This window comes from Pleurodeles waltl, chromosome 3_1 (assembly GCF_031143425.1).
Source record: "Pleurodeles waltl isolate 20211129_DDA chromosome 3_1, aPleWal1.hap1.20221129, whole genome shotgun sequence".
Lineage (NCBI taxonomy): Eukaryota > Metazoa > Chordata > Amphibia > Caudata > Salamandridae > Pleurodeles > Pleurodeles waltl.
Window position 1 is genome coordinate 607,373,104 of NC_090440.1, and position 26,842 is coordinate 607,399,945.

At 44.0% G+C, this 26,842-nt stretch overlaps 1 protein-coding gene across 1 annotated transcript in view; it reads left to right on the forward strand.

Annotated features, from left to right (window-relative positions):
* The window catches only part of LOC138284363 (mucin-2-like), a 1,502,605-nt gene that overhangs the window by 398,986 nt on the left and 1,076,777 nt on the right, over nucleotides 1-26,842 (forward strand). The window contains exons 21-22 of the mRNA XM_069223056.1: nucleotides 26,473-26,611; nucleotides 26,716-26,823. Of these exons, the coding sequence (XP_069079157.1) occupies nucleotides 26,473-26,611; nucleotides 26,716-26,823 (247 nt within the window). The remainder of the gene's footprint in view (nucleotides 1-26,472; nucleotides 26,612-26,715; nucleotides 26,824-26,842) is intronic.

The following is a 26,842-nucleotide window of genomic DNA, read 5'->3' on the forward strand; positions in this document are numbered from 1 at the left end:
CATTACCTAAAAATGAACTCCTCTAAAAGCAAAATTCTCTGCTTCCATGATAAGAAGAAGGTGAAATACTTAGGCCCATATTTATGCTTTTTTAGCGCCGCATTTGCATTGCTTTTTGGCGCAAAAACGGCGCAAACTTACAAAATACAATTGTATTTTATAAGTTTGCGCCAATTTTGCGTCAAAAAGCTATGCAAATGCGGCGCTAAAAAAGTATAAATATGGGCCTTAAATTTCTCTTGCTTTTTGGGTTCCCAGAAATTGGATGTGGTTGAGTCTTTTACCTTTTTGGGGAAGATAATGACCAGCAATTTGAAGGATAGTGACCATGTTGCATACTACACGTGTAAAGCTCAGTTCCAGGCTAAGGTGCTGAACATGTTTTATAAGGCCACTGGTAAAAGACATTTTTCCTATATTATATCTGTTTACTGGGCCAAAATCACTAGCACTCTGCTCTAATAAGTAGAGTTTACAGATATCTATAAATGGGATTGTTTTTAATATAGTCGAGGGGCAGATCCTAAGAGGACTTATCTCCTGTAATACCTTCAGCAGCATTAAAGCTGGAGCTGGGGATTAAAAGTGCTTATGCACCAGGCCTGGCAAGTATTGTGTGATGTGCTACCTGTCTTGAGAGGAGCGAAGGGGATAAGTTAAGGTACCATATAAAAAAGGAGATATTTTTTGGAAAAGCAGGAAAAGTCTTTTTTCTACTGGAACTATAAAGCAGGCATAGACCAACTGGGGCTTGACTAAAGTTTGGCACTTTCCTTTCCCTCCTACCAACTAAAATTTGTCTAAAACATACCTCGCGAGATTTAGGTTACAGTCTGGATAAAGTGGCCTGTAGGGAAAAACAGGCCATCAACAAATAAAAAAGAACATTACCATGGGGAAAACCCAACCGTATGTAGTATGGAACATGCCCCATGGGGTCAAATGATTCTGGACATTATTACGATTGAATAAGTTGCCTTCAAATTGTTTACTTTGTAGATGGCATCGAAACTTTGACGTTTGCAACCTTTGTTATAAGGGGGTTCAAGATCTGAAACATGTTTTTGTCTGCCCCGCATTTGAATTGCACCATCAAAAATGGTCAGGACCCATTTTCTTGAAATTATCAGTATGACTATCTGCAAAAGTTTTACAATTACTGTTTGATCCTCGTAATGAATTATTTTGCTGTTGAATATTTAACTTTTTAAAGTGTTTTTTAAATGTATACTTATGTCAGTATCTATATTGCTACACTGATGATAATATTTGTGGACTGCTAATTCATTTTTATGGTATTTTTATTGATTTTAAGGAAAGATGGTATCTGTTTTACTTGAATTAAGTTGTTGTGTGGGCCTCCACCAAGTTCTAAATCACAATTGTCTAAACTAAACTAAAATACATATTTAAGAAATAGCTCTCTTTAGAATTGTATTCTTTTAGAAACTGTCCATGTATTTAGTTGTGTTGTAAGTTCTATAGTTCTGAACAAGTTCATGTCCAGGTCCCCAGAGCAATGTCATCTGTAACCACTGTACTGCCAGGATGTCACTAAAAAACTATGATCAACAGAGATATATTCAGCAGTCATCTAAGCCCTTATTAAATTCTATAAGATTCTAGACAGTGGCAGCTTGTATTGTTGTAGGTAAGCCATCCTCATCATAGAAACAAACTCGCTAAAATGTACCTTGTAACTGTGAATTCTGAATTGCCCATGATTTCCAAACATATCCTGAGTTCCTCTCATCCAAACTATCTTCCCCTACAATTGAAACTTTGATTGATGAGAACTCTGAAACATATGGTCTGGATGGAACCAAGGACGCCCTACCAGGACGTAGGACTGCCATGCAGCCTGGAAAGACTGCCACTCTGCAACTGCATTGCTGTGTTGGCCTACTGCTTGCTGTGCTGCATGATGAATTACCACTTTGCTACTTGCTTGTTTTGCTGTGTTGGCCTGCTGCCTGCTGCTTCTTGCCAGGGCTTGTTCTCTATGTCCTTGCACACAAGAGGCTCCAAGGGCTTGCTGGCTTGCCCCCTGTTCTGCAGTCTCAGGGACATCAATACTGCTTACAACTCTCCTGGTGCTGCTGGACTCTGCTATCTGTGAGTTCTACCCTTGCCTGAGGTGTCCCTCTCCTGGGCCACAGAAGTGCATCCTCAAGCTACAATCTACAAAAAGCGCCACATCACCCCGAGTGCGGCAGCAAATTGCCACATCGTATCTATCTCGATGTCGGAGCAGCTATTCGACAACAGCGGATTCACAGGCTGCATGGCCCAACGACAATGCTCAGCTCTGCCCGATGAAAACGCATCACATTCACTTTGACAGAGCCCAACAATGCAGTGCCCCGGGTGTGGTAGAAATATAGACGCTTCATGTCCTCTCCGTCCACGAATTGATCTATCAAAGACCCGGCGTGGGTTCTGTAGCTGGCCTACCTTCCATTGCGGTCTGTCTGGTTTTTGGATTTCTATCGAGATCTGTCTGGTTTTTGAATTTGCACCAGTGCCTCGTGACCTCAAGGAACCTTTTGACCGCTATTGCCTTCTATGCACTGTTTTTGGCATTTAATCTTAAAAAATTCACATCTCAACTCCTACTTATTGGATGTTTGTCATTTTGGTCTTGTTTAAATCAGATATATATTATCTATTTTTCTAAACTATTCTTTTAATGGTCTCTTTCACTGTGTTACTGTAATTAAGTTGTGCACAAATACTTTACAAATTGCCTCTTAAGTTAAGCCTGACTGCTCTGTGTCAAGCTACCGGGGGGATGGGGGAGAGGCTTGTTGAGCACAGGTTAATTTACGGTGTTTATCTGACTTACCCTGACTATCATTGTGGTCCCTACTTGGACAGAGTGCATACCTCTACCAACTAACTCGAGACTCAATTTTTAACACCCAGTGTAAGCAGCTACTACTTAATTCCCTTTTCCAACCCCTGAGCCTCTCAAACTGACCTAGTTGTAGAAAGAGCGTTCACCTGATTCTGGTGTCGTAAAAGAATAGGTGAACTATATGGTAATGTTGGGGCCTTGTTGTACAGTACATTCACATTTATCTCCTCAGCTCAACCTTTTGGTAGCAGTGGCACAAAGCAGCGACGCTTAGCAAAGGAACAATGTGTAAAGCATTTAACAACACTAAGCAACAAAATAAGGTCACCAAACAAGAAACGTGACAACAATTTATAACAAATAACATATTTTTATGAATTGTTAGAGACCTTGATGACTAAAATCCACTAGAGGGTTCCAAAGATACACATTTTGAAAGCATTTAAAAACTTTAACATCAAGCGCAAACAAGTACTGGCAAGTCAAAACTTTGCAAACTTTTGAAAACTTTGTAAAAGTTTGTTACACTGAGTTTGGTCACTCCGACCAGAGTTAAGTAACCAAATCTGACAAGACAGAAGTCTAGGAGTCTAAAAAGAAAAGTTTGGACAATTACCTGGCCACCAGAGCATCTTTGCAGTGAGTTCAAAACTTTACAGGACAACCAGCATTGACTTCTATGGAGTGGTCCTGATGCTGAGGGATGCAGGATTAAGAATGGCCAATAGATGATCCAGATGCTGTGCTGTGCAGTCCACGGGGTTGAATTCTGGTTAAGTCCTCAGTCCCCATGGATCTTGGTGTGCCAAGAAGTCCCCTATGCAGATATCAAAGGGTTTCTGATGCAGAGCTTTCATTCTTGTATCACAGGGGCTCCGGTGCAAATGTTTGTTGGGGACTAGTGTCACTTGTGGTGGATGAATCCATTTGCAACCAACACCCACAGATCCAGCAGACTCAGGTACAGCTTTTGGCCTTTTCCAAATTGTCTGTCAAAGTGCCCAGTGCCCAGTAGAGGCAGAACAGCTGTGGTGGCTACCAGGGATGCGGTTTATGCTCTTCAAGCTTTAATTTCCCCAGTGCCATTCTGGGAGGTCATCAAACTAACCCTTGGAGCCACATTTTCAGACTGGTGCCAGATATCAACTTTTCTCTAGGCCTGGCATGCAGAACAGGGTCCACACTCCACTAGCCCAAAGTGCAGCAGGTGCAGTCGCTGCAGCATCACAGCCACTCTTTCTCCACTTCCAATGGGTGAACAGTAGTCTTTTTCTCGTCCTTGGTTTAAATCCAGCAAGTACCGAAATCTCAGATGCCAAGGATGCCCATTATATACCACTAATGTGCCCCAAAGAAACAACGCAGTCACTAGCCAATGCACTAGTAGCTCGTCTCGTACTTGGTGACTCAGTTCTGTTGAGGTGTGGCATATGGCTATCCCAGAGTGCACTTTGCATTCCACAACCAACATGGCTGAAGTCTTCCTCGAGTGTGAGGATCTTGGTAGCCCACTCCTGGGGGTGGGAGCAAGGTCTGATTTGCATATGGTTGGGTCCAAACCGGGGTGGCTTGGTGAGCAAAAGAACAATGGATTCAACCCAGATCTGTGACTGGGGCGAGGATTTGAAAAGTTTCAGCACTCTGCCCATCTTCTTGTTGTGTTGCTATGTTCACCCTACATGGCCAGGGTATGCCCAGACATGGGTCCCTTGCTCGCTGTGCCACTGGATTCAAGCTAGCCTGACAGATGAGGGGTGATACCCTGAAACCGGTCCCAGGACCTGGCTTGGCAGTTCGGGCTGGACTGTTCGCATGGGGAGCAGGATCCCCAGCACTTTGCATTTGCAGGCAGTGAAAGCAACAAGGTTTCGTTCGCAGTTTCAGAGTCCAAAAATGTCAATTCAGCTCCCCTGAGGCCAGCTCAAGCGTCCAGGACCTGGGGGGCACTACTTGGGGGTCCGGAGCTTACTACATCTGGATCTGGATGCTGGTTCATGAAGTTGGGAACATGGTATGCCCCTGTGGCTCTGAACAGGAGGCCAGCAGACTGGCCTTTGGAGTCACTCCAGGAGGCCTGGATTCAGGTGCAGGTCCAACCCCTATGACTCAAGCAGGAGAGCAGCAGGGCAGTAATCCATCAAGGCATCAGTTCAGCAAGGCAGTAGTCCAGAATGGCAGTAGTCCAACAGAGTGGCAATCCTTTCAGCAGCACAGAAGTCTTTCTTTCTGGCAGAGTGTAATAAAGGTAGTTACTCCTGGGAAATGTTGTCAATGAAAGATTTATTATGGAAATGTAGCAACAGAAACGCTCCCTCGCCCACCTCCGTCTTTCGTCTTCTCTCCTCTCCCAACCGTCGTTCTTCCGAATGTAGAATTCTCGACATACGCACGTATGTCGAGAATTCTATAACACAACATATCCACCCCCTTTACAAACAATGGAGGACATGCACAAATTCCATATGACTTAAAACTATGTACAAGATAAATAACATCAATAGTGTAACTTAAAGACACTTCACGCAACATAGTCCCGTAAATATCCTGGGGGTTTACGAGATGTTAACCCTACTCTTTTGTTTTGAACATTCTCTGTATTCAAATCTGTAAGTGGTTCTTGTTGACATTCATTTTGCAAACAATCTCTCTCCTGTACATCCACTCTTCCTTTATCTAACATATCTTCATCACTCGTAAGTAAAAACCCACTAATCTCATCAGAAACCCATCTCTCAGAGCCCACCTTCCTCTTTTCATCTCCATCCCTTTTGCAATACAGTGCTACTTTCCTCTTATTCCACCGTTCACCATTTTCCAAAACCACATGAAAGTCATGTACATCTCAAACTAAGTAGAGTCCCCGAAATTTCATGCAACTATTTCCAGTATTCACCGCTCTAATTTTCACCAAATCTCCCTTCTTAATATTATTTTCCCAAATAGGTCGTGATGTATCTCCATTCTTATGTATCACATCTCTTTCCTCTAAAACTGAAACCAACCATGGTGGGTTAACTTTTGTACATGCTTTCCTTCCTCTCATCCCCTCAAAAGGAACTTTACCCGTAACACTGTGCACTGTGGTGCGATACGCCCATACCAGGTCGTCCACCATGGTACGTATATTCTTTCCACTTCTTATAGCCATGTTGATAACACCCTTTACCATCCGATTGCACCTCTCTACCATACCATTGGCCTGTGGATTGTATAACGCAGTGCGGGAATGATGTATTCCTGTCTGTTTGAGAAATTGTTCCATTTCATGGGAAACTAACTGTGTTCCATAATCTTTAATAAGTTTTGTTGGAAAACCTTCTTCATGAAATATTTCCTGCATTGTCCTAATAGTTGCTCTGGTAGTAACCTCTTTCAAAAATTTGACTGTCAACCATTTTGAATGCACATCAATCATCAAGCATATCTTAAGTCCCTTGGAACACCATTCAAAGGTCCAATGAAATCCATGCACAATGTATGCCACACTATGCCAGGATCTGGTATGGATCCCAATAAAGCCTGTCTGCCCACTTTCAGTCTCTTCTCACTCTCCATACAATCAACACACCTCTCAATCCCTGGCCACCAAAAATTCTCCTTCAGTCTTTTTTTCGTTAAGGTCTGCCCTAAATGGCCTTTGTGAGCCAACCTAAACAGTTTGTATCTCACACCTACCGGAGGAACAAACTTGTCACCCCTCACCACGATGCTCTTATTGACAATAGACAATTCCTCTAGAATTTTTACATAGGGTCGAACCTGAGGGTTTAATGTACTCTCTCTCCTTTCACCACTAACAATTAAATTAATAACGTCTCTCATCACCTCATCTTTCTCCATTTCCTCACACCACTCCTCACACGACACCACACCCTGAGTGCATTCAAGCACGTCCTCAACACTTGCAACAGCACCTTCACTCTCATAGTCTTGTATGCGTTGTTTATCTACTTCCTGCCAATTCCAAGGCAAGCGAGATAGGCAATCCGCCTGAACATTACGCCATTCCAGGAATATATTCAATAGTAAACTGATACTCCTGCAACCTTGCAGCTAATCTCGCCAAGCGTGGAGACACTTTGTTGGCACCCCCAGGTAACAGTACCCTCAACAATGGTTTATGATCAGTGCGTAATATTATCTTACGTCCCCAAATGTAAGTTCTGAAATACTCAATGCCCCACGATGCAGCCAATGTCTCTTTTTCAATGACCGAATAATTCCGTTCAGATTTGGTCAATGATCGTGACGCAAAAGCAACAGTCTCTTCTCCTTTGTCAGAGATTTGTGAAAGCACAGCTCCTAGACCAATTGCACTCGCATCTACTGTTACAATAGACTTAGGTTCAAGATTGAAAAGTACCAACACTTTAGCTTCACACATTTCTTTCTTTATGTTTTGAAAAGCTGACCCTGATCATCCCCCCATTCGAACTTTTGCCCTTTTCGTAAAAGTTTTCTTATACTCTCAGTTTTATCAGCAAAATTCTTTATGAATTTTGAGTAGTACTTAATTATTCCCATGAATGATCTCAGCTGTTCTTTATCCTTGGGGGATGGAACCTTTTCAATGGCATCCAACAGTTTTCTCATTGGTTTTACTCCATGTTCAGAGAGGGTATATCCCAAATATTCAATTTCTTCAACTAAAAATTTAAATTTTTCTTTTTTTAGTGTAAGACCTGCTCTCATAACCCTCTCTAAAGCACACTTCAGTACTTGGTTATGTTTTTCCAACGTTTCACCAAAAATCAAGATATCATCTTGAAAATACAGCACATTATCAATCCCTTCAAACACATCGCACATTATTCTCTGAAATACACCTGCCGCTGAGGCCAAGCCAAATGGCATCCTATTAAACTGATAGACCCCTTCCATAGTAATAAATGCTGTTAACTCTTTGGATTCCCCGTGCAATCTGACTTGATGATACGCACTCCTAAGATCTAACTTGGAAAAATATTTCCCCCCTCTCAGGAGTAAAACTAATTTGTTAATATTTGGCAATGGGTAATTATCAACCACTATATTCTGGTTAAGTGACCTGAGGTCGACACAGAATCTCAAAGACCCATCAGACTTACTTGTGATGACCACTGGGGATATCCAGCTTGATGTTTCAATCCGTTCTATGATGCCCTCTTGTACCATTTCACCAATCATTTTCTTTACTTCATTCCTTGCCTTAATAGGAACTCTCCTCAATTTGTGCTGTACAGGAACTGCATCTTTCTTCAACATTATTTTGTGTGTATACCCTTTAACTGCTCCTACTTTATTGGTGAAGACTTCTTTGTATTCCTCCAATACATTACCAATGTTATCGTCTTGCAACGTCATGACCCTATCATCTGTTCTGGGATCTAATCTTATGTGTAAATCATGCTGGTCATCAACCCAGAATTGGTGGACCATTAGTAGCCACATAAACCTTACCCTCAATTTGTCTCTCAGCAAAATTTATGTCGGCCAACATGTAACCAATTATATCTATTTTCTCACCCTGATAACCACCCGGATTGATATCCTTTGGTAGAAGACGCATATTGGGCCATTCTTTAACCAATAAGCTTTTGGGTATAATTGTGTATAGCAGTGGTTCCCAAACTTTTTGACCCGCGCCTCCCTTGACCTATTGGCTATTGGCCGCGGCTCCCCATTATGCTATTTTTTTTTTTGGGTGGGTGGGGGGATGTGAGCCGGGCCTCAGGAGTACTTACATTTTTCACGCTGAAAATAATTGGAATAAAGCCAATGAAGGTATTATAATCATAGATGTAACAACATAAAAATATAACAGTTGTTTAATTAAAAAAATATATAATTGGTTAAGTCAGAAACAATATAAACTATGCTTAGAAATCTGCACTGAGGGGAATGTCTCCAATACTAATCCTATGCTAGACAGCATATGCTCTCTTCTGCACTCTGGTGTTTGACTGTGCGTCGCACAAAGCAGCCTATTTGTGTGCTAGATCTGGGAGTGACACCAGCAGCATGCAAAGTTTTGCATATATGGTGCTGTACTCTGTTTTCTCTTTAATGCAACAATACAAAGCAAAATTTGAAGTTTCATCACATTGTGTGAAATCTTAGTAAACTTGAGCCTGCAGGTTTTTGTGAATAGAACTAGTGTGTACTATAATTACTACCACTAGATGGTGTTTGAGGATTAAACTTCAAGGCCCTTCCTTGCTGTAGTTCAATTTCTCACTCGAAATTCCACAATCACGAGCTGTGCACTCTAAACAAGGAAAACGGCTTTTGACTTTTTTTTAATGGAGGGGATTATCTAAATTCTAATATGCAGCTGCAGAATTAGGTCACTGCTATCAGTAATGATGCAGTTCATGGCTCCCCTGTCTTGTTTTGATGGCGCACCTGGGCGCCGTGGCGCACAGTTTGGGAACCACTGGTGTATAGTGAACCAGAATCAATCATTAGGCGTACTTTTCTCCCACGTACTATAAAATTTGCCGTTGGTCTGGGAGGTCTATGTAAACTTTTCACCTCCTGTCCAGTGTTCTCTATGGATACAACTCTATCTACTTCTTCGGCCTCCTCCATATAATCTTGATGTATGATACCTACTCTAGATTTTCCATTATTTTTACACATGCGTGTAAAATGCCCCTTTTTACCACATTTCATGCAATCCTTACCCAAGGCAAAGCATGATTTTGAATCTGCATTGTGAAACTTACTCCCACATCTCGTACACACCTTACTATAAGACTTGTTGACAACGTTATTCTTATTTGCACCCTTGAACACACGCCCACCTTTTGTACTTGCCAAGACATCATTGCCTTCTTTTATAACACAAGTTGTATTTGTATCAGAACTACCATTGGACACTCTCTCTTTCTTTTCCATCTCTCTCATACAATATTCAGATTGTTCAACAACTTTTGCTATATCGATAGCATCTTTCAACGACGGATTTTTGGCTGCCCATAATCTTTCTTGCATTTTTTTGCTATGACACTGAACGATTAATTGATCTCGTATTAATTCCTCGGTCATCGCACCAAATTGACATTTAGTGGATAACTCCCTCAACCTTCTGACAAATTCATCAATACTCTCCTCTGATCTTTGTGGTTGGGTATAAAATGTATGCCTTGCCATGACAATGTTGACTTCTTTCGAAAATCTTTTTTCTAGTCTTTTCCTCGCCTCCTTATACACATCCATTTCCGGTTGACCTTCTTCTACTAATGGTTGAGGTAAGTATTTATATATGCGCTGACCTTCCTGACCTATAGTACTCAAAAGAATAGCTTTTTTCCTTGCTGGTCTCAAATCCTGGCCGTCAAGTGCCACCAAATAATTTTCAAAAATTTCAATCCATTCACCCCAAGGAATGGGTGGATTACCTGGTTGTGCAAGAAATGGGGGAGGTGGTACTATACCTTGAGTATTGGTAGCCATGGTGATTCACAATGTAAATATTGGACCTTTCCCTTCGTTGAATATATATATTTTATAAGACCAGCCCAATAGGTCTTCAAAACATAAATTTGAACAATATCAAATGTTGTTGTTAAGCAGTCATACTTTTGTGTATAATCTTGATGTCCTTCAAGATTAAATTGTCTACTTTTAAAATGGAAATCTGAATTTTACTCCCAAAATTGCCACCTGGTATGTGAAATCCAATTTTGTACTCCCAAAAATGGTTGCCACACCAAAAGACGATTGCAATCCGAATTTTTACTCTCAAAATGGCCGCCACGCTATAATAAATAGCATTTATACTCCCAAGATGGCTGCCACATAAATGTACAATTTGTTTCAATGTATTTCCTACCCCCAAGATGGCCGCCACGTCCTTCCACGTTTTCTTTAAGGGCGGTAGGGGTTGTTTTCCTAGAAAATACACCTTCAGCTTACTAGCCTCAATACTGTTCAAAATACATGCGCGTCGATCCTCCTTTCCTTCGTTTCCTCCAAACTTCAATCCGGAACGAAGTCGCTTCCAGCAGTCACCTCCTGGATCGCGGGTCCACTCTCACGTTTCCGTGCCACGGTAATTTTGAGGTGGAGGTAGGCGCTCGTCGCCAATGTAATAAAGGTAGTTACTCCTGGGAAATGTTGTCAATGAAAGATTTATTATGTAAATGCAGCAACAGAAACGCTCCCTCGCCCACCTCCATCTTTCGTCTTCTCTCCTCTCCCAACCGTCGTTCTTCCGAATGTAGAATTCTCGACATACGCACGTATGTTGAGAATTCTATAACACAACACATAGCTTACGTAGTTCCAAAAGTAAATTAAAGAGCTGGTGCCTGAGGTCTAATATTTATACCGGGTACCTCCTTTGAAGTAACATAATTTCTAGAGGTTTCTCTTTGAAGTCACTGTTTCCTGCCTCCCCTGGTCTGGCTCCAAACTTACTGCAGGGGTATAAAGTCCTTTGTGAGGAGGCAGGACATAACCTATTCAAGTGTAAGTATGGTTATGTCCAGCTGCACCCTCCTATCTTGCCTTTGATGGCCCATCTAGGCACATGTAAGCTCTGTATTGTGTGTGGCTGTCTAGGAGGAATACACAAAGCCCAACTATCAGCTACAATCAGTCATGTGACCCAGAGACAGGCTGAAGCCACTAAATGGCTACTGCAGGAAAGTACCAACTTTCTAAAAGTGGAATTTCAAAATTGTAATTTAAAAACTGCCTTTACCATAAGAGAGGCTTTTTGCATTACAATTCCAAAGACACTAAACTGTTCATATTTGGAAGTTACAGCTTATTAAATGCCATAAGGCTCCACTATTATCCTATTGGAGAGTTAGGCCTTGTAGTAGTGAAAAACTCATTTAGGAGTTTTTTATTACCACTGTACGGACCTGGAGACCCTGTCCGGCACAGGGTGCAATGGCCATGCCCAGGGGACACTTGTCCCCTAAGCTGGCAATTGGGGTGGTGGGCATGACTCCTGTCTTTCCGAAGACAGGAGTTATGTTTTTGGTGGTTGGCTCTAGTCTGGTTAGAGGCATTTTTTTGCCTCTAACCAGGCTAGTATAATTTTTTGACGCACAACCCCCTCCTTTCCTTTTTTAAAGATGCTAGCCCAAGTTTAGCGCCGGCTTGTGCCATTCCATTAATATGGCACCCGGCTGGCACTGTGGAATGGCACAATCCGGCACTATACTTTTTGCCGCAAAACTGCGTTTGCGCAGTTTTGCAGCAAAAAGTATAAATCTTTCCCTCTGTGTAAAGATTCTCCTTAAGGAAAACTTACTATTTAGCTACCTTGGTTACTTGTAAAAGCTCTGGATTTTTTTAAGTCTGAAGAATGTTTTGCTTTTCATCTAAACTGCATGAAATCGTACTAGGTGTGTAGTTAATAAATGTGCAGGGACACTTTGAGGGGCAGCAGTGGTGGATCGCTTGTGTGGGTCGTGGCCAATTGCTATGAGCTCCTCCTTCCAAAGCAAACATTTGTTATCTATTTGCATCTCATAAACTGCTGGTTTTCAGCAGAGGACTGCATTCATAGCAAAATGTAAGGCGACCTCTGGGTTGTTATGAAGCTGCCTTATTGCAGGTGGGCTTTGATGCGAGGTGGTGCAGGGTATGGCTAGGTGGGGAAGTATTGGTCAGTAATATTTTATTTCACCACTGCAACTGGTCGACGTTAATGCTTGTTATGGTTCATTAAGTTAATAAGTTTTGAACTTCTTTGTCACTTGCACTTACACCTATAACTTTTACAATCCTCTGTCAAAAGTCGATTTTACAATGTATTTTCATTAATAAAAGTAAAAAAACATACAGGAATACTTACTTTGTTTTGTTGAAAAAGTCAACTAAATTGTTATCTATTTTTTCACCTGCAAACCCAACTTTAGATCCTTCTTTCCGCATTCTTATTTAAATATGCAGATGTCACTACATTGGCAAAGATTGTCCCATACATTTGCCTAGTGTGTGGAAGCGTTTTGCACAGCACTAGGGAGAGGTGTTATAAAGATTATCCCAGTTGTTAGGAGTTATTCCGTTCAGTCAACTACGACAGCCTTCTTGCATGTGCATTGTAGCAACCCAATTAACCATGGTAGGCAGAAACTGACAACGGATTGCTCTTTAGCCCGGATGGTGCTTGCAGCACCATCCTCTTAGTCGGCACTCATCTGTGTGCCTGAATGGTGTTCTGGGTAGTTTAGCACTGGAGCAATGTAAGTAATACAAAGAAATGCGCACTTTGTTTCTGAGAAATGCTCATGTGTAGTACAATTGTCCATTGAGTACCAATACCTTTATTCTGTTTATACAAAAACACATAAAAGCACAGTATCAAAATATTAAAAGAATCAGCAATTAATAAAACATATTTCAGAGTCTCCGACGCTGGATAAAAAGCAAAACCACACCATGCTTTTAAATAGTCTTTCGCAATAAACAGCACCTGATTAAAAACACAAGCCATTTTAAAACATGTAAACCCATCTCGAAGAAACAGTAAATAAAATAAGACAGGACGAACTTGAACACAATACTCGTCATCTAATACGGGGTACAATAAAAGAGGTACGCATTTTTTTAAAAGGTACAAAACATGATAAAGTGCAACATATCCTGAGCTGAAGTACTGTCACAACTGCATGAAATAGAAGCGGAACCGAATGAGGTACCTCCAGATGATTTCGATTTAATCTGAAATGATGGTGTTAAGGCATTTCACAAGTTAAATACGGTTCGATTGCGAAAGTAGTCCTAAGCAGTAAAATAGGTTCTGACAGTTGTTTTTCCCACGCAGAGAGGGCTTTTTCTCTCCAAGCCTTAAAAACTCTCTTGGTCCATGGGATATCATCTGCAACTACTGATTACTCATTTCAGTGACAGAAAGTTCTGGAATCTGAGAGGAGCCACAAATTTCCTTCTACCCAGCGTTGCCCCTAGTCTCCCATTAAAAATGGTACCTCACTTGTGTGAGTAGGCCTAGCGCCCACAAAAGGAAATGGCCCAAAACACAAGATGGGCACATCAAATTTTTTCACAGAAAACAGAGGTGTTTTTTACAAAGTGCCTACCTGTGGATTTTGGCCTCTAGCTCAGCAGGCAGCTGGGGAAACCTAGTAAACCAGCGCATTTTTTAAAGCTAGACACTTAGGGGAAACCAAGATGGGGTGACTTGTGGGGCTCTGACCAGGTTCTGTTACCTAGAACCCTTTGCAAACCTCAAAATTTGACCAAAAAGAACACTTTTTCCTCTCATTTCGGTGACAGAAAGTTCTGGAATCTGAGAGGAGCCACAAATTTCCTTCCACCCAGCGTTCTCCCAAGTCTCCAGATAAAAATGGTACCTCACTTGTGTGGGTAGGCCTAGCGCCCACGAAAGGAAATGGCCCAAAACACAATGTGGACACATCACATTTTTTCACAGAAAACAGAGGTGTTTTTTACAAAGTGCCTACTTGTGGATTTTGGCCTCTAGCTCAGCCGGCACCTGGGGAAACGTAGCAAACCAGCACATTTTTGAAAACTAGACACCTAGGGGAATCCAAGATGGGGTGACTTGTGGGGCTCTGACCAGGTTCTGTTACCCAGAATCCTTTGCAAACCTCAAAATTTGACCAAAAAAACACTGTTTCCTCTCCTTTCGGTGACAGGAAGTTCTGGAATCTGAGAGGAGCCACAAATTTCCTTCCACCTAGCATTCCCCTAAGTCTCCCGATGAAAATGGTACCTCACTTGTGTGGGTAGGTCTAGCGCCCACGAAAGGAAATGCCCCAAAACACTATCTGGACACATCAAAATTATCAAATACAAAACTACCTGTTTTTGCAGGGGGGCACCTGCGTTTTTGGTCCTGGGCTCAGCAGCCTTTTAGGGAAACCTACCAAACCCAGACATTTCTGAAAACTAGACACCCGAGGGAGTCCAGTGAGGTGTGACTTGCGTGGTTCCCTTAATGTTTTCTTACCCAGAATCCTCAGCAAACCTCAAATTTAGCCACAAAATCACATTTTTCCCACATTTCTGTGTGGGATCACCGCACTGGGACACATTTCATACCACCCAATGTTCCCCTCAGTCTCCCGGTAAAAAGGATACCTCATTTGTGTAGGTGGGCCAAGTGCTCATGAAAGGGAAGAGCCAAAAACATGTCGATATTGAGGGGGAACAAACGGGGTCTAAAAGGGCAGTTTGCAAAAAAACATTTTTAGGCTGACAAGTGCAGCAGAATTTTTATCGGTATAGATGAGACAATGCTAGGTGGCAGGAACTTTGTGGATTCCTGCAGATTCCGGAAGGTTCCATCACAAAAACATTGGAAAAATGTGTGATTTCCAGCAAAGTTTGAGGCTTGCAGGGGATTGTGGGTACAAAAATGGTGCGGGTGCATGTGAAACACACCACCCTGGAATCACTCAGTTGTTTAGTTTTCAGATGTGTCTAGATCTTGTGGATTTTTCTACATGGCAGCGTCCCAAAGTCTATAAAGTGCAGCCCTCACCATTCCAAGTGGGACGATTTTGAGAGTAAGACAAGTTCTCGTGGGCCAAATGTAAAACTAAAACCCAAAATAATCAAATGTCTTCTTGCTTGCTGTGGGATAAGATGTTTTAGAGTGCGGGGAGAGCTGAAAGACTGTTACCCCCTTCAGTTCAGTTGGGGGCGTAACCAGGCCCATACTGGTCGGTAGCCACCACCCCAATATTTTTTGTTTTTTTTAAATTCCCTGGCATCTAGTAGACTTTCTGCCCCCCCGGGGTGTGGATCAGGGGTATTTGCCCCATCTGCCCACTGGTGGGCAGAACAACTATGGCCCCATTTATTTGGGGGGGGGGGGTATGGCCATACCCCCACCATCTTATTTAAAAAAAAAAAAACTTCCCTGGCCTCTGGTGGGCATTCTTCCAAAAATAGGCCCATCTGCCCCCAATGGGGGGCAGATATGGGCAACAGTAATGTGCACCCATGAGGAGCGACCCTTACCCAAGGGGCTGCCCCCCTGAAGAAAACACACGCAAACACACACACCAATCCCTGGTGCCTTAGTGGTTTCTAACAAAAATCGTCCGATCTGTCCCCAAGGGGGGCAGAAATGGTCTAAATACAATTTGCCCCCCAGGGGAGCGACCCTTGCCTAATGGGTCGCTCGCCATCTCTAAAAAAACAAACAAACAAAAAAAAAACACGCACAAAAAATGTGCCCCGGAGCCTAAAGGTTTCTGCCTAATAACAATAGGCCAATCTGCACCCACGGGGGGCAGAAGTGGGCTAAAACAAATTTGCCCCCCAACCCCTGGGGAGCGACCCTTGCCTACGGGATCGCTCCCCTTCCGTGACATTGGCGCAAAAAAAAAGATCCCCGGTGCCTAGTGGTTTCTGCCCCCCTTGGGGGCAGAGTGACCTAAAATCGGCCGATCTGCCCCCAAAGGGGGCAGAAATGGCCTATATACAATTTGTCCCTCCAGGGGAGCAATCCTTGCCTAAGGGGTCGCTCACCATCTGTAAAACAACAACAAAAAAATCCCCGGTGCCTAGTGGTTTCTGCCCCCCTTGGGGGCAGATCGGCCTAATTAAAATAGGCCGATCTGCCCCCCAGGGGGGCAGAAATGGCCTAAAATAAATGTGCCCCTCAGGGGAACGACCCTTGACTAAGGGTTCGCTCCCCTTGCGTGAAATTCACGGAAAAAAAACCTCTCTGGTGTCTAGTGGTTTCCTTTCCCTTTGGGGCAGATTGGCCTCATAAAAATAGGCCAAACTGCCCCTAGGGGGGGCAGAAGTGGCCTAAATATAATTTGCCCCCTAGGGGAGCGACCCTTGCCTAAGGGGTTGCTCCCCACCTCTAAAAAAAAGAAAAAAAGATCCCTGGTGCCTAGAGGTCTTAAAAAAAAATGTCCCCCCCCCCAAGAGCTACCCTTGCCCAAGGGGTCACTCCCTCATGCCAATTTCCTAAAAAAAATCCCTGGTGTCTAGTGGGCGTTTTAGCAGCCGGATTGCTTGCAATCCGGCTGCTAAAACGCTCAGAGAGACTTCAAAGGGAAGAAAATTAATTTCCTCTCCGGCCTCCTCCACGTGATCGGAAGAGAATTGCACATTTCTCTTCCGATCGTGCTGGAAGCTGAGCTTCCAGCGCGATGGGAGGAGGCCTCTGTGATAGTCAGCGCGCGATCGCGCGCTGACATCACAGGGGAGGGTGGGGGTTCAGGAGTGGAAGGGGAAGGACTTCCCCTTCCATCCCTGCCTTGGGGAGGTGGGAGGGAACCCCAAAGAGGGAGCGCTAGCGCTCCCTCTGGGCTCTGTGCCCAGGACGTAATGGTTATGTCCTGGGCACACGAGCACTGTGCCTCAGGACGTAACCATTACGTCCTGGGCACAGAAGGGGTTAAGGAAGTCACATTAGCAACCCCATATATCGCTACCATATGCAGCAATGGAAATATTTTGCTTTCTAGATCTCAAGCATAGCCTTAAGCGATTTGTGCCCCACCTGGTTGCAAAATCATACACAGAAGCAGTACTGGTAAACATATGTCCTCTAGCCAATATCAAGGGAGACCAGAACACAAAAGAGTCAAATTCGACTCCCAAATATGGAAATGTGGCAACAGGGCTACGAGAATTACCTTTCATTCGGTACAGTGGTCTTGGTGGAGGGGAGACCAATCACAGTGTAAATACAAACTGGCCATGATAAAGCCATGGCGAACCCATCAGATTAACATAAAGGGCTCAGTGTATTCCTCAGAATTGTTACCTTTTTAAAAAACAGGGGCAATTACTTAAGTGGACCAGGCTTCACGGATGGACAATTCTGAAATGAATTTAAGTATAGGGTCTGCAGGGGGCCCCAAAGCTCTAGGTTAGACTTACAAACATCTAATGGGACACCATCGGGACCGGGAGCCTTATTCGTGTATAACACTTGAATATTGTTTGAAACCTCCTGTTAGAAATGGGGTCTTTGGTTGGCAGTCAGGTTACCCCCTGTCCAAGCAAGGACCCTCACTCTTGTCAGGGTGAAAGAGAATCACCCTCAGCTACCCCCGCTCACCCCCTTGGTAGCTTGGCATGAGCAGTAGGCTTAACTTCAGAGTGCCAGGTGTAAAATATTTGTACCAGCACACACGGTAACTAAATGAAAACACTACAAAATGACACAACACAGGGTTAGAAAAACAGAAAATATTTATCTAAACAAAACAAGACCAAAACGACAGAAATCCACAATACACAAGTCAAGTTATCAATTAAAAAACAAAAAAGACCCTCCATGTAATTTTAAACACAACGCTAACGATGTTAGCATGGAAATGTACCTGGATGCGTCAAAAATAACCGCACACGGGTGAGTGTGCATCAAAAAGGGCTTGTGATGCGTCGATTTCACTCACGAGCGAGACCGTGCGTCCTTTCTCCTTCAGTCGAGTCGGCATGCGTTGTTTCTTCTTTCCGCAGGAAAGCGATGCATCGATTCGAACCGCACTGTCGGGCAGCGCGGGTTGCGATCTTACCAGCCTCCGTCAGTGATGCTGCGCATCGTTTCTCCAACCGCTGGCGTCGATCTTCCAGTCGAGTTGCAGGCGAGCTTCGCTTTTCAGCTGCAAAGCGGGGGCGGGTCGATTTTTCAGCCGCAGATCAGAGTCGTGTCGATCTTTTCCCTGCACGGCAGTCGGTGCATAGATTTCTCAAACTTAGCCTGCCATCGTCTCCTTTCAGGGTCCCAGGAAACTGGGATGGGCACCACTGGGCAGAGTAGGAGTCTCAGCCGAGGCTCCAGGTGCTGGCAGAGAGAAGTCTTTGCTGTCCCTGAGACTTCAAACAACAGCAAGCTCTAAATCAAGCCATTGGAGAGTTCTTCACAAGAAGGAAGGCAACACGAAGTCCAATCTTTGTCCTCTAGCACAGGCAGAAGCAGCAACTGCAGGATAGCTCTACAAGCACAGTCACAGGCAGGACAGCTCTTCTTCCTCAGCTCTTCAGCTCTTCTCCAGGCAGAGGTTCCTTTTGGTTTCCAGAAGTGTTCTAAAATCTGTGGTTTTGGGTGCCTTTCTTAAACCCATTTTGCCCTTTGAAGTAGGCTTACTTCAAAGAAAAGTCTCTCTTGTTTGTGAAATCCTGCCTTGCCCAAGCCAGGCCCCAGACACACACCAGGGGGTTGGAGACCGCATTGTGTGAGGGCAGGCACTGCCTTTTCAAGTGTGAGTGAGCACTCCTCCCCTCCCTCCTAGCAAATACGGCTCATCAGGAAATGCAGAGTACACCCCAGCTCCCTTTGTATCACTGTCTAGTGAGCGGTGCAACCAGCCCAACTGTCAAACTGACCCAGACAGGGAATCAACAAACAGGCAGAGTCACAGAAATGGTTTAAGCAAGAAAATCCTTACTTTCTAAAAGTGGCATTTTCAAACACACAATCTTAAAATCAACTTTACTAAAAGATGTATTTTTAAATTGTGAGCTCAGAGACCCCAAACTCCACATCTCTATCCGCTCCCAAAGGGAATCTACACTTTAATCATATTTAAAGGTAGCCCCGATGTTAACCTATGAGAGGGCTAAGCCTTGCAACAGTGGAAACCAAATTTAGCAGTATTTCACTGTTAGGACATATAAAACACATTAGTATGTGTCCTTCCTTAAACATACACTGTACACTGCCCACGGGGCTACCTGTGGCCTACCTTAGGGGTGTCTTACATGTAAGAAAAAGGAAGGTTTAGGCCTGGCAAATGGATACACTTGCCAAGTTGAATTGGCAGTTTAAAACTGCACACACAGACACTGCAGTGGCAGGTCTGAGACATGATTACAGGGCTACTCGTGTGTGGAACAACCAGTGCTGCAGTCCCACTAGTAGCATTTGATTTACAGGCCTTGGCACCTCTAGTGCACTTTACTAGGGACTTACTAGTAAATCAAATATGCCAATCATGGAGAAACCAATCAACAATAAGGTTTGCACTGAGAGCATATGCACTTTAGCACTGGTTAGCAGGTAAAGTGCTCAGAGTTCAAAAGCCAACAGCAACAGGTTAGGAAAAATAGAAGGAAGGAGGGAAAAAGATTGGGGATGACCCTGCAAAAAAGGCAAATTCCAACACCTCCTCATAGGAGAAAATAATGGAAACTTTAGGAAAGTAAGACTCACAAACAACACAAAAAAGATTAGGCGCATCGTAAAATGATTCATAGTGTTTTACCCAAACCTCAGGAAAGATGATAGACAGTAGAGCAGATTCCACAGTGAACTTAATAATTGGGTGATTAGAAATGTCCTAGAATTTTGAGATATTTCTTGAAAAACTAGAAACCAACAGCTGCTCCCAGACCTCCTTTTGCAGTGACCTCCTGTGCTCCTCTGAAATGGTCTTGTATGAGGTGCGACAAGAGGCAACTCACTTGCGACCTCTGGGAACAGCCTTCACAGCCTCCAACAGGACACGATTGGCCCGAGAATATTTGGGATCAAAACATTTAATAGGCCTAGATCTCATGGAGTTGCCGATACTTTACATAGAATGTTTATTACAACTAGTGATATCAGAAGAGTTTGCAATAAAGATGTTAGGGGAATAAGAATGCAAACACAATTCAAACGCGGTATAGCACGACCTAAATAAATCTCTGTGAAAAACTTCTGGAAGCATTGCACAGCATTTCAGGCGCCTCCCTTGTGAGGTAAGGCTCTTGCTAAAAGTAGGAATGTGGCCTTTGTGTGTGTTACAAACTCAGGGACAACAGCAGAGACTAAATTAAGCTCTGCCCTAAAAGAATTCATAAGATCCCCTCAAGGGGGTATGAAAAAATGCAGACTCTTTAAAAGTATTAACCATGTCACCACGCTGGTTGAAGCACCCACGCTTACAAGGATGCAGGTTAAAATAACTAGCTAAGATGACAAAACATTTCTCCAAACAAGATTTGGGCAAAAAAATCAAAACAACTTTTGAGGGTCTGTACTTGTCTAGGGGATCCAGGCAAGCAAGAAGCATTATAAAAAATAACTACTAGCAGGCTAGGAGTGTTAGAAAACTCCAGCAAAACGGCTGCCAAATTAGGTGAACCAGCATGAATCATAGATGCTGTGCAAACTGGCTTAGTGAGACCAAATTAGAAGTCCACCTCTTGCCCGCCTATGAGATAAAGGAACGGCTGGGACACAGGAGAGAAACCATGAAGATAAAAATCCGAGGCTGTATCCCATGTCTCCTGTAGACACACAATATTAAATTTAGATAGAAAATCATGAAAAACATTTCCCTTTTTATTAGTAAGGCATGCAATGTTGCAACTAAGAATCGTAATGCTACCTAACTTTGGTGCTCCCCAATGTCACTAAATCATAGAGATGAACCCTTAACTGCAGATTTGGGCAGTCGTTATCGAATAAAGAACAGAATGATGTGAGTCAGTTGAAGGTAGAAACATTGCCCTCAAGCACATGCTGTGAATTGGTAACTAATGGGCCTGCGGAGGGAGCTGAGATGACATTAGACCCCTTATAACAAAAAGGAGAGGGCTTGTAAAAGAAACCTAGAGGGATCACAGAAATACCAGCAGAGGAGTCCAAACTGAATGACAATGGAGATAGGAAACAAACAGCTATCTGCGAGTAGCTAAAGTTAACTAATATATAATTGCAGTCTAGGGACTTGGTTTGAGAAACAATTCATAGGACCCTCCTAACCATGATGATGTCCTTAAAAAGATGCAAGTTACGTACCAAAGGTCTATGAAGCCAATGGAGCACTTTGTTTTTAAGCTGGCTAAAATTTTCTAGAATGGATGCCACAGAAACATTTGCCAGAATTATAACAAAGTGTGGCAGCTGAAGTGAGTTCTAAGCTGTAAGACAAAACATCAGCTGGTAAAGAATCATTAACTGGTAAAGAGTTATTGGATAAAACAGTAGGAGGCCATACATGTAGATTGTGAATTTGAGTCAACCAATGCAGAGACAGGCAGTATGGCGCTTTCAGAAACAGGGCCCTGGATGGCCAGACATGTAGGTTGCAGGCCTACAATTGAATATAGATCATGTCCCCGGGAAATCCCAGGTCGAAGTGATATACTGCCTCCCTTCCAGCTGGAACAGGGAAGGTTCTATTGTCAGCCCTCTGCATGTTAGGGTGTAAAAACCGGACTACACTGCCTCACTGAGCCTTTATGTGATGGAGCCTCAATTTGGCCCATCAAGTTATCATTGACTTCTTCAATCTTAACAAGTCTTAGCTCGCAAGGTGAAAAGGTAGAAGCAACTGGGGATTCCAATGTTGTCATCAGTTTGTCCATAGGTCTGTCTACAAGAGTATTACAAAAATCACTAGACAGCAAGCAGGCCAATTGGCCACAATAAAGAGGCTGTTTAATTCCTTGGTAGATCTTTTCTTTCATGAATTGTTAGGCGATAGACCCACTAAGAAGGGCTCAACCTTCAATAGCATTTGATGGCCTCAAGTCGATGACTACATTTGGATCCAAGATACATGAAGATGATCAAGGATCCCCTATACTGGGTAGAGTAACGTTCTCATGTACATCTGGGCCAGACCCACCACCTGCTTCAACCTGGGCGGAGACTTGTGGAGAGGGCTGTGGCACTAATCCAAAGTCTAACTCCACAGTGTTTAGTTCCTCAGTTATGACCGATACTACTGAGGTAAGTAACGTCAAAATGTTAGTCCTGCTGCATATTCAGAGCTCAATAGGTGAGAACCATGAACAAGCAGGGCAATATCAGAACAATAGAAGGAGCCTCGTCCGATGTCGGGAGGGTGCAGAAAAGGTCAAACGGACTAGCTCTTAGTCTGGTCTTTGCCTGGGTACGTGCCTGTACATGCCCAACACACACCAAGCTTGAAGGAAAATGTGGGGTTCAAAATAAGTTGTATGTGGGAGACTCAGCCAAGGGTGGGCATGGTCCTCCACAGAAAGAGGAGGGGGAGGTCAAGGGTGACACAGACAGGTCCCAGGATAAGGTGGGAGAAAAAGGTTCCCATGTCTGTTCTGACAGGGAGGAGGGAGGTTCTAGTGGGCGGTGGCCCAGGGCACCCCATTTTCAAACCTGCTGCTTTAAGTGTGCCCAGCTAGGACACAACAAAGGGGACTCTGTCCTAAGAAAATCCCCAATGGTGACCCCTCTACAGGGGTGGCCAATGTGGCTATAGGGGGAGATTATCCCCAGGGGCAGGTAATAGACCATCCTGCAATCTCCCGTAGTTGGGAGGTGAACTCATAGGTGAGTTGATGATCTCAGAGGGTGGGAGTCATCACTTCCACCAGGTGAAAGTGTAGAGGGTCCGGGGCTAATCTGATCATGATTGTGGAAAGGCTAGTTTCCCCAGAACAGTACACCGGCCAGGTTTGTAAAGTGACTCCAGCCCATGGGCAGGACTTTTTCTGCCCTGTGGCTCTGGTGTGCCTAGAGTGGTGTGGGAAGGTGATCCAGAGAAGGGTCATAGTTAGTCCCCAGATGCCCTAGGACTACATTCTGGGGAATGAGTTGCCCCCAGTGTCAGGGGGACTGGGAGGGGCATTTAGCAAAGGCACTTTAACAGTTCAGTTTTCTGGAGGTACCACTCCAAAGCGGAAGGTACAGGACCCTAGCAAGAGTGACAGGAGGAGGAAGAGCCTACCCCTGTCCTTTGTTCAGCTCAAGGGTGCAGACCCATAGTTGAGTAACCAGTCTCAGGTTACCATCCCTGGTCTGGTGGGAGGTGAAGTGGTATAAGGGTGCAAGGCACCTAGGGCTACTGCCCCTCACTTTTCAAAACCAAAGAGGCTAGAGAGCTGGGATAGCCTGGGGCCTGTCTCTTGACACTGACAGCTGTCAGTGGCTTCTATTGGTTGTTGTCCTTGTGGTCAGAGGTTTCCCTGGGTTGGGACCGACGTCAGACCCAAGGGGTGTAGGCCATGGTGGTACTGTCTGCCTACTGGGATGCATTTGTGAGCAAGGTAAGGTTAGGTGCTGCACAGATGGAGTCCACAGATGAGAAGGGTTCCCTTTGGGTTAGTTCAGTGGGCCCTGAAAGTGTAGCCAGAAGAGTCCACCTGGGTCCAGAGAGGCATATAAATGTCAAGAGCACCTGCAGTAGTGGGCCATTGTCCAAAGCAAGGACAGCAACATATTGATTGGCCTTCTCTGGCTTTAGGCTGGGAAGTTGGAATTAGCCCTTTCTGCAGGGTTTCCTCTGTCTTTTTGGCTTCTGGTCTCCTGTTTTTGATCCTGTGCTGAATTTTGTTTTTGCTGGCTTTATGACTCTGGGCACTTTACTATTGCTGACCAGTGCTAAAGTGCAAGTGCTCTCTGTCTAAATGGTATTGGTGATTGGTTTCTCCATAATTGGCATATTTGATTTACCTGTAAGTTCCTAGTATAGTGCACCATATGTGCCCAGGGCCTGTATATCAAAAGGTGCTAGTGGGCCTATAGCACTGATTGTTCCACCCACAGGAATAGCCCTGTAGACATGTCTCAGACCTGCCATTGCATTGCCGGTGCGTTCAGTTTTTAACTGCCATGTCGACCTGGCAAGTGCACCCACTTGCAAGGCCCAAACCTTCCCTTTTACCACATGCAAGCCACCCCTAAGATAGGCCCAAGGCAGCCCTGTGGTTAGGGTGCAGTGTATTTAAAAGGAAGGACATGCACTGGTGTGGTTTACTTGTCCTGATAGTGAAATACTGATAACTTCATTTTTCACTATTGCAAGGCCTATCTCTCCCATAGGGTAGCATACGGATTGCCTTGAAATGTCTTTTAAGTGTAATTTCCCATTGGGAGCAGATAGAGACTCAGAGTTTGGGGTCTCTGAACTCACAATTTAAAAATACATTTTTTGGTGAAGTTGTTTTTTTATATTGTAAGTTTGACAATACCACTTTTAGAAAGTGGACATTTTCTTGCTTATCCATTCTGTGCATCTGCCTGGCTGTAGAATATACGTCTGGGTCAGGATGATAGTTGGGCTGTTTGTGAATTCACTCTAGACAGTCACACAAGGGGAGCTAAGGTGTGCCCTGCATATCCTGGTGGGTCTTCCTGGGCTAGAGTGGTGAGAGAAGCTGACACTAGCACCTGAATAGGGATATGCCTGTCCTTACACAAAGCAGATCCCAACCCCTGGAGTGTGTCTGGGGGCAGGGCAGGAAAGGCAAGGTCTTGTACACTACAAAGACTTTTATTTAAAGTTTGCCTACTTCAAAGGCAGAAATTGGTATAAGTACTGGACCTATGACCCTTCAAAGTTAGAACACTTCTGTACTGAGGACATTCTGCCAGGAAGAAGCGATGGATGCCATAGGAGGAACTGCCACTCTGCCAGTTGCTTTGTTATGCTGGCCTGCCCCTTGCTGCTTTCGTCCTAGGAATGAAGGGACTGGATTTTGCCTTTTACATTCTGATTTCCAAAGTTCTCCAAGTGCTTGAACTGCGCTTGCCTTCTGTTAAGAAGTCTTAGGGATATCAACACCTTCATTTGCCAGCACCTGGGCTCTTCTTCTGAGAGTTGTGACTTGCCAAGTGGTGCCAGCTCTAGTCGCTGGGCCCTTGAAAGTGTAATCTTTTGACCTGAAGAAGAAAAATCCACACGCTGATGTGCATCAGCACAAAAGTCAATGCAGTGCCTGTCCTGTGGCTGAAGAATGGACTCAGCGCCTGTCTTGTGGCAGCAGAATCGACGCAGCGCCTGTTTCACTGCAGCACTGTCAACACAGCACATCTGGATTTTCCATGCATCAATTTATCATTGACCCCCACACTGCAGTAAGGAACCAAGGGTGCGTGTCCACATCCCCTTTCAAGCGTGAAAAGACTTGATGCATCACCTCCCCTGACAGTAAGAAACACAGGCATCATCTTTCCTGCGAGGAAAGAATAAACGCATCACCTCCACTGCACAGCAAGGGACCGATGCATTGCTTTGCTTTTCGACGCCTCACCTCCCGTGCAGCCCTTGATTCCTATGATTAAGACTCATTTAAACATTTTAAAATGATATCTTTACTTTTACATGTTGGATTTTGTGTCGTTTTTTCTTGTTCTACTCAGATAAATATTGGCTATTTTTCTAAACTGGTGTGGAGTCCTTTTGTGGTATTTTCTCTGTGTTAGTGTGTTTGTGTGTGTGTGTGTGTGTGTGTGTACAAACACTTTACACATTGCTTCTGAGATAAGCCTGACTGCTCATGCCAAGCTACTAATGATTTGAGAAGGGGTTATCTTAGCTGTGTGACTCCCTGACCGTTACTAGAGTGAGGGTCCATACTTGGACATGGTGCAAACCACTGCCAACTACAGACCCCATTTCAGGAAGATCATAGAATATGGGTGTATAGAACTCAGAGAGCTTGAAATCAAGTGTAGGAGCACAATATTTTTTAGCTGTCTGGCACTTCCCAGTGCATTGCATGTGTACCTATGTGGGCCCACTGTTTCAATTTCAGCAGCTGCATTGTGAAACCCATGTTGGCAACTTCACTTAAAAGCCATCCACAAAGGCAGGCCAGGTTCTCCTGTTTTGCGTGAGCAGGACAGACACCATGGAGTCACTTTGCCTGTTTAATGAACATGTGTATATTGAGTGTAATCAAGAAACAGACTAAAGATCGGTGTTTCCACTCAGAGAGCTGTTGTTTGTTGCCCCTCACAGTACTTGCAACAATGGCATGTGGGAATGTGAAGAAAAGTCTTCCCTGGGATCATGCACTGTCTATGGTAATGGGCATTACATCACTTTCGACAGGAAGTACTTCACCTTCAATGGACCCTGTCGATACACAATGGCTGAGGTACTCATCTTCCTGGGGTTATTCATGGTGGCTTTTGTAGTGTTCAGCTAATCATGACATGAGCAACTGAGCAAAGTTGAGTAATGCCATCTTCTCATCCTAAGGATTTCTGTGGCTCTCAGTTTGGAGGCACCTTCCAAGTGATTACAGAGAGTATTCCCTGCGAATCCAATAGTGCCACTTGTGCCAAGGCCATTACAGTCTTAATTGGGGTAAGTGACGTCAGCATAG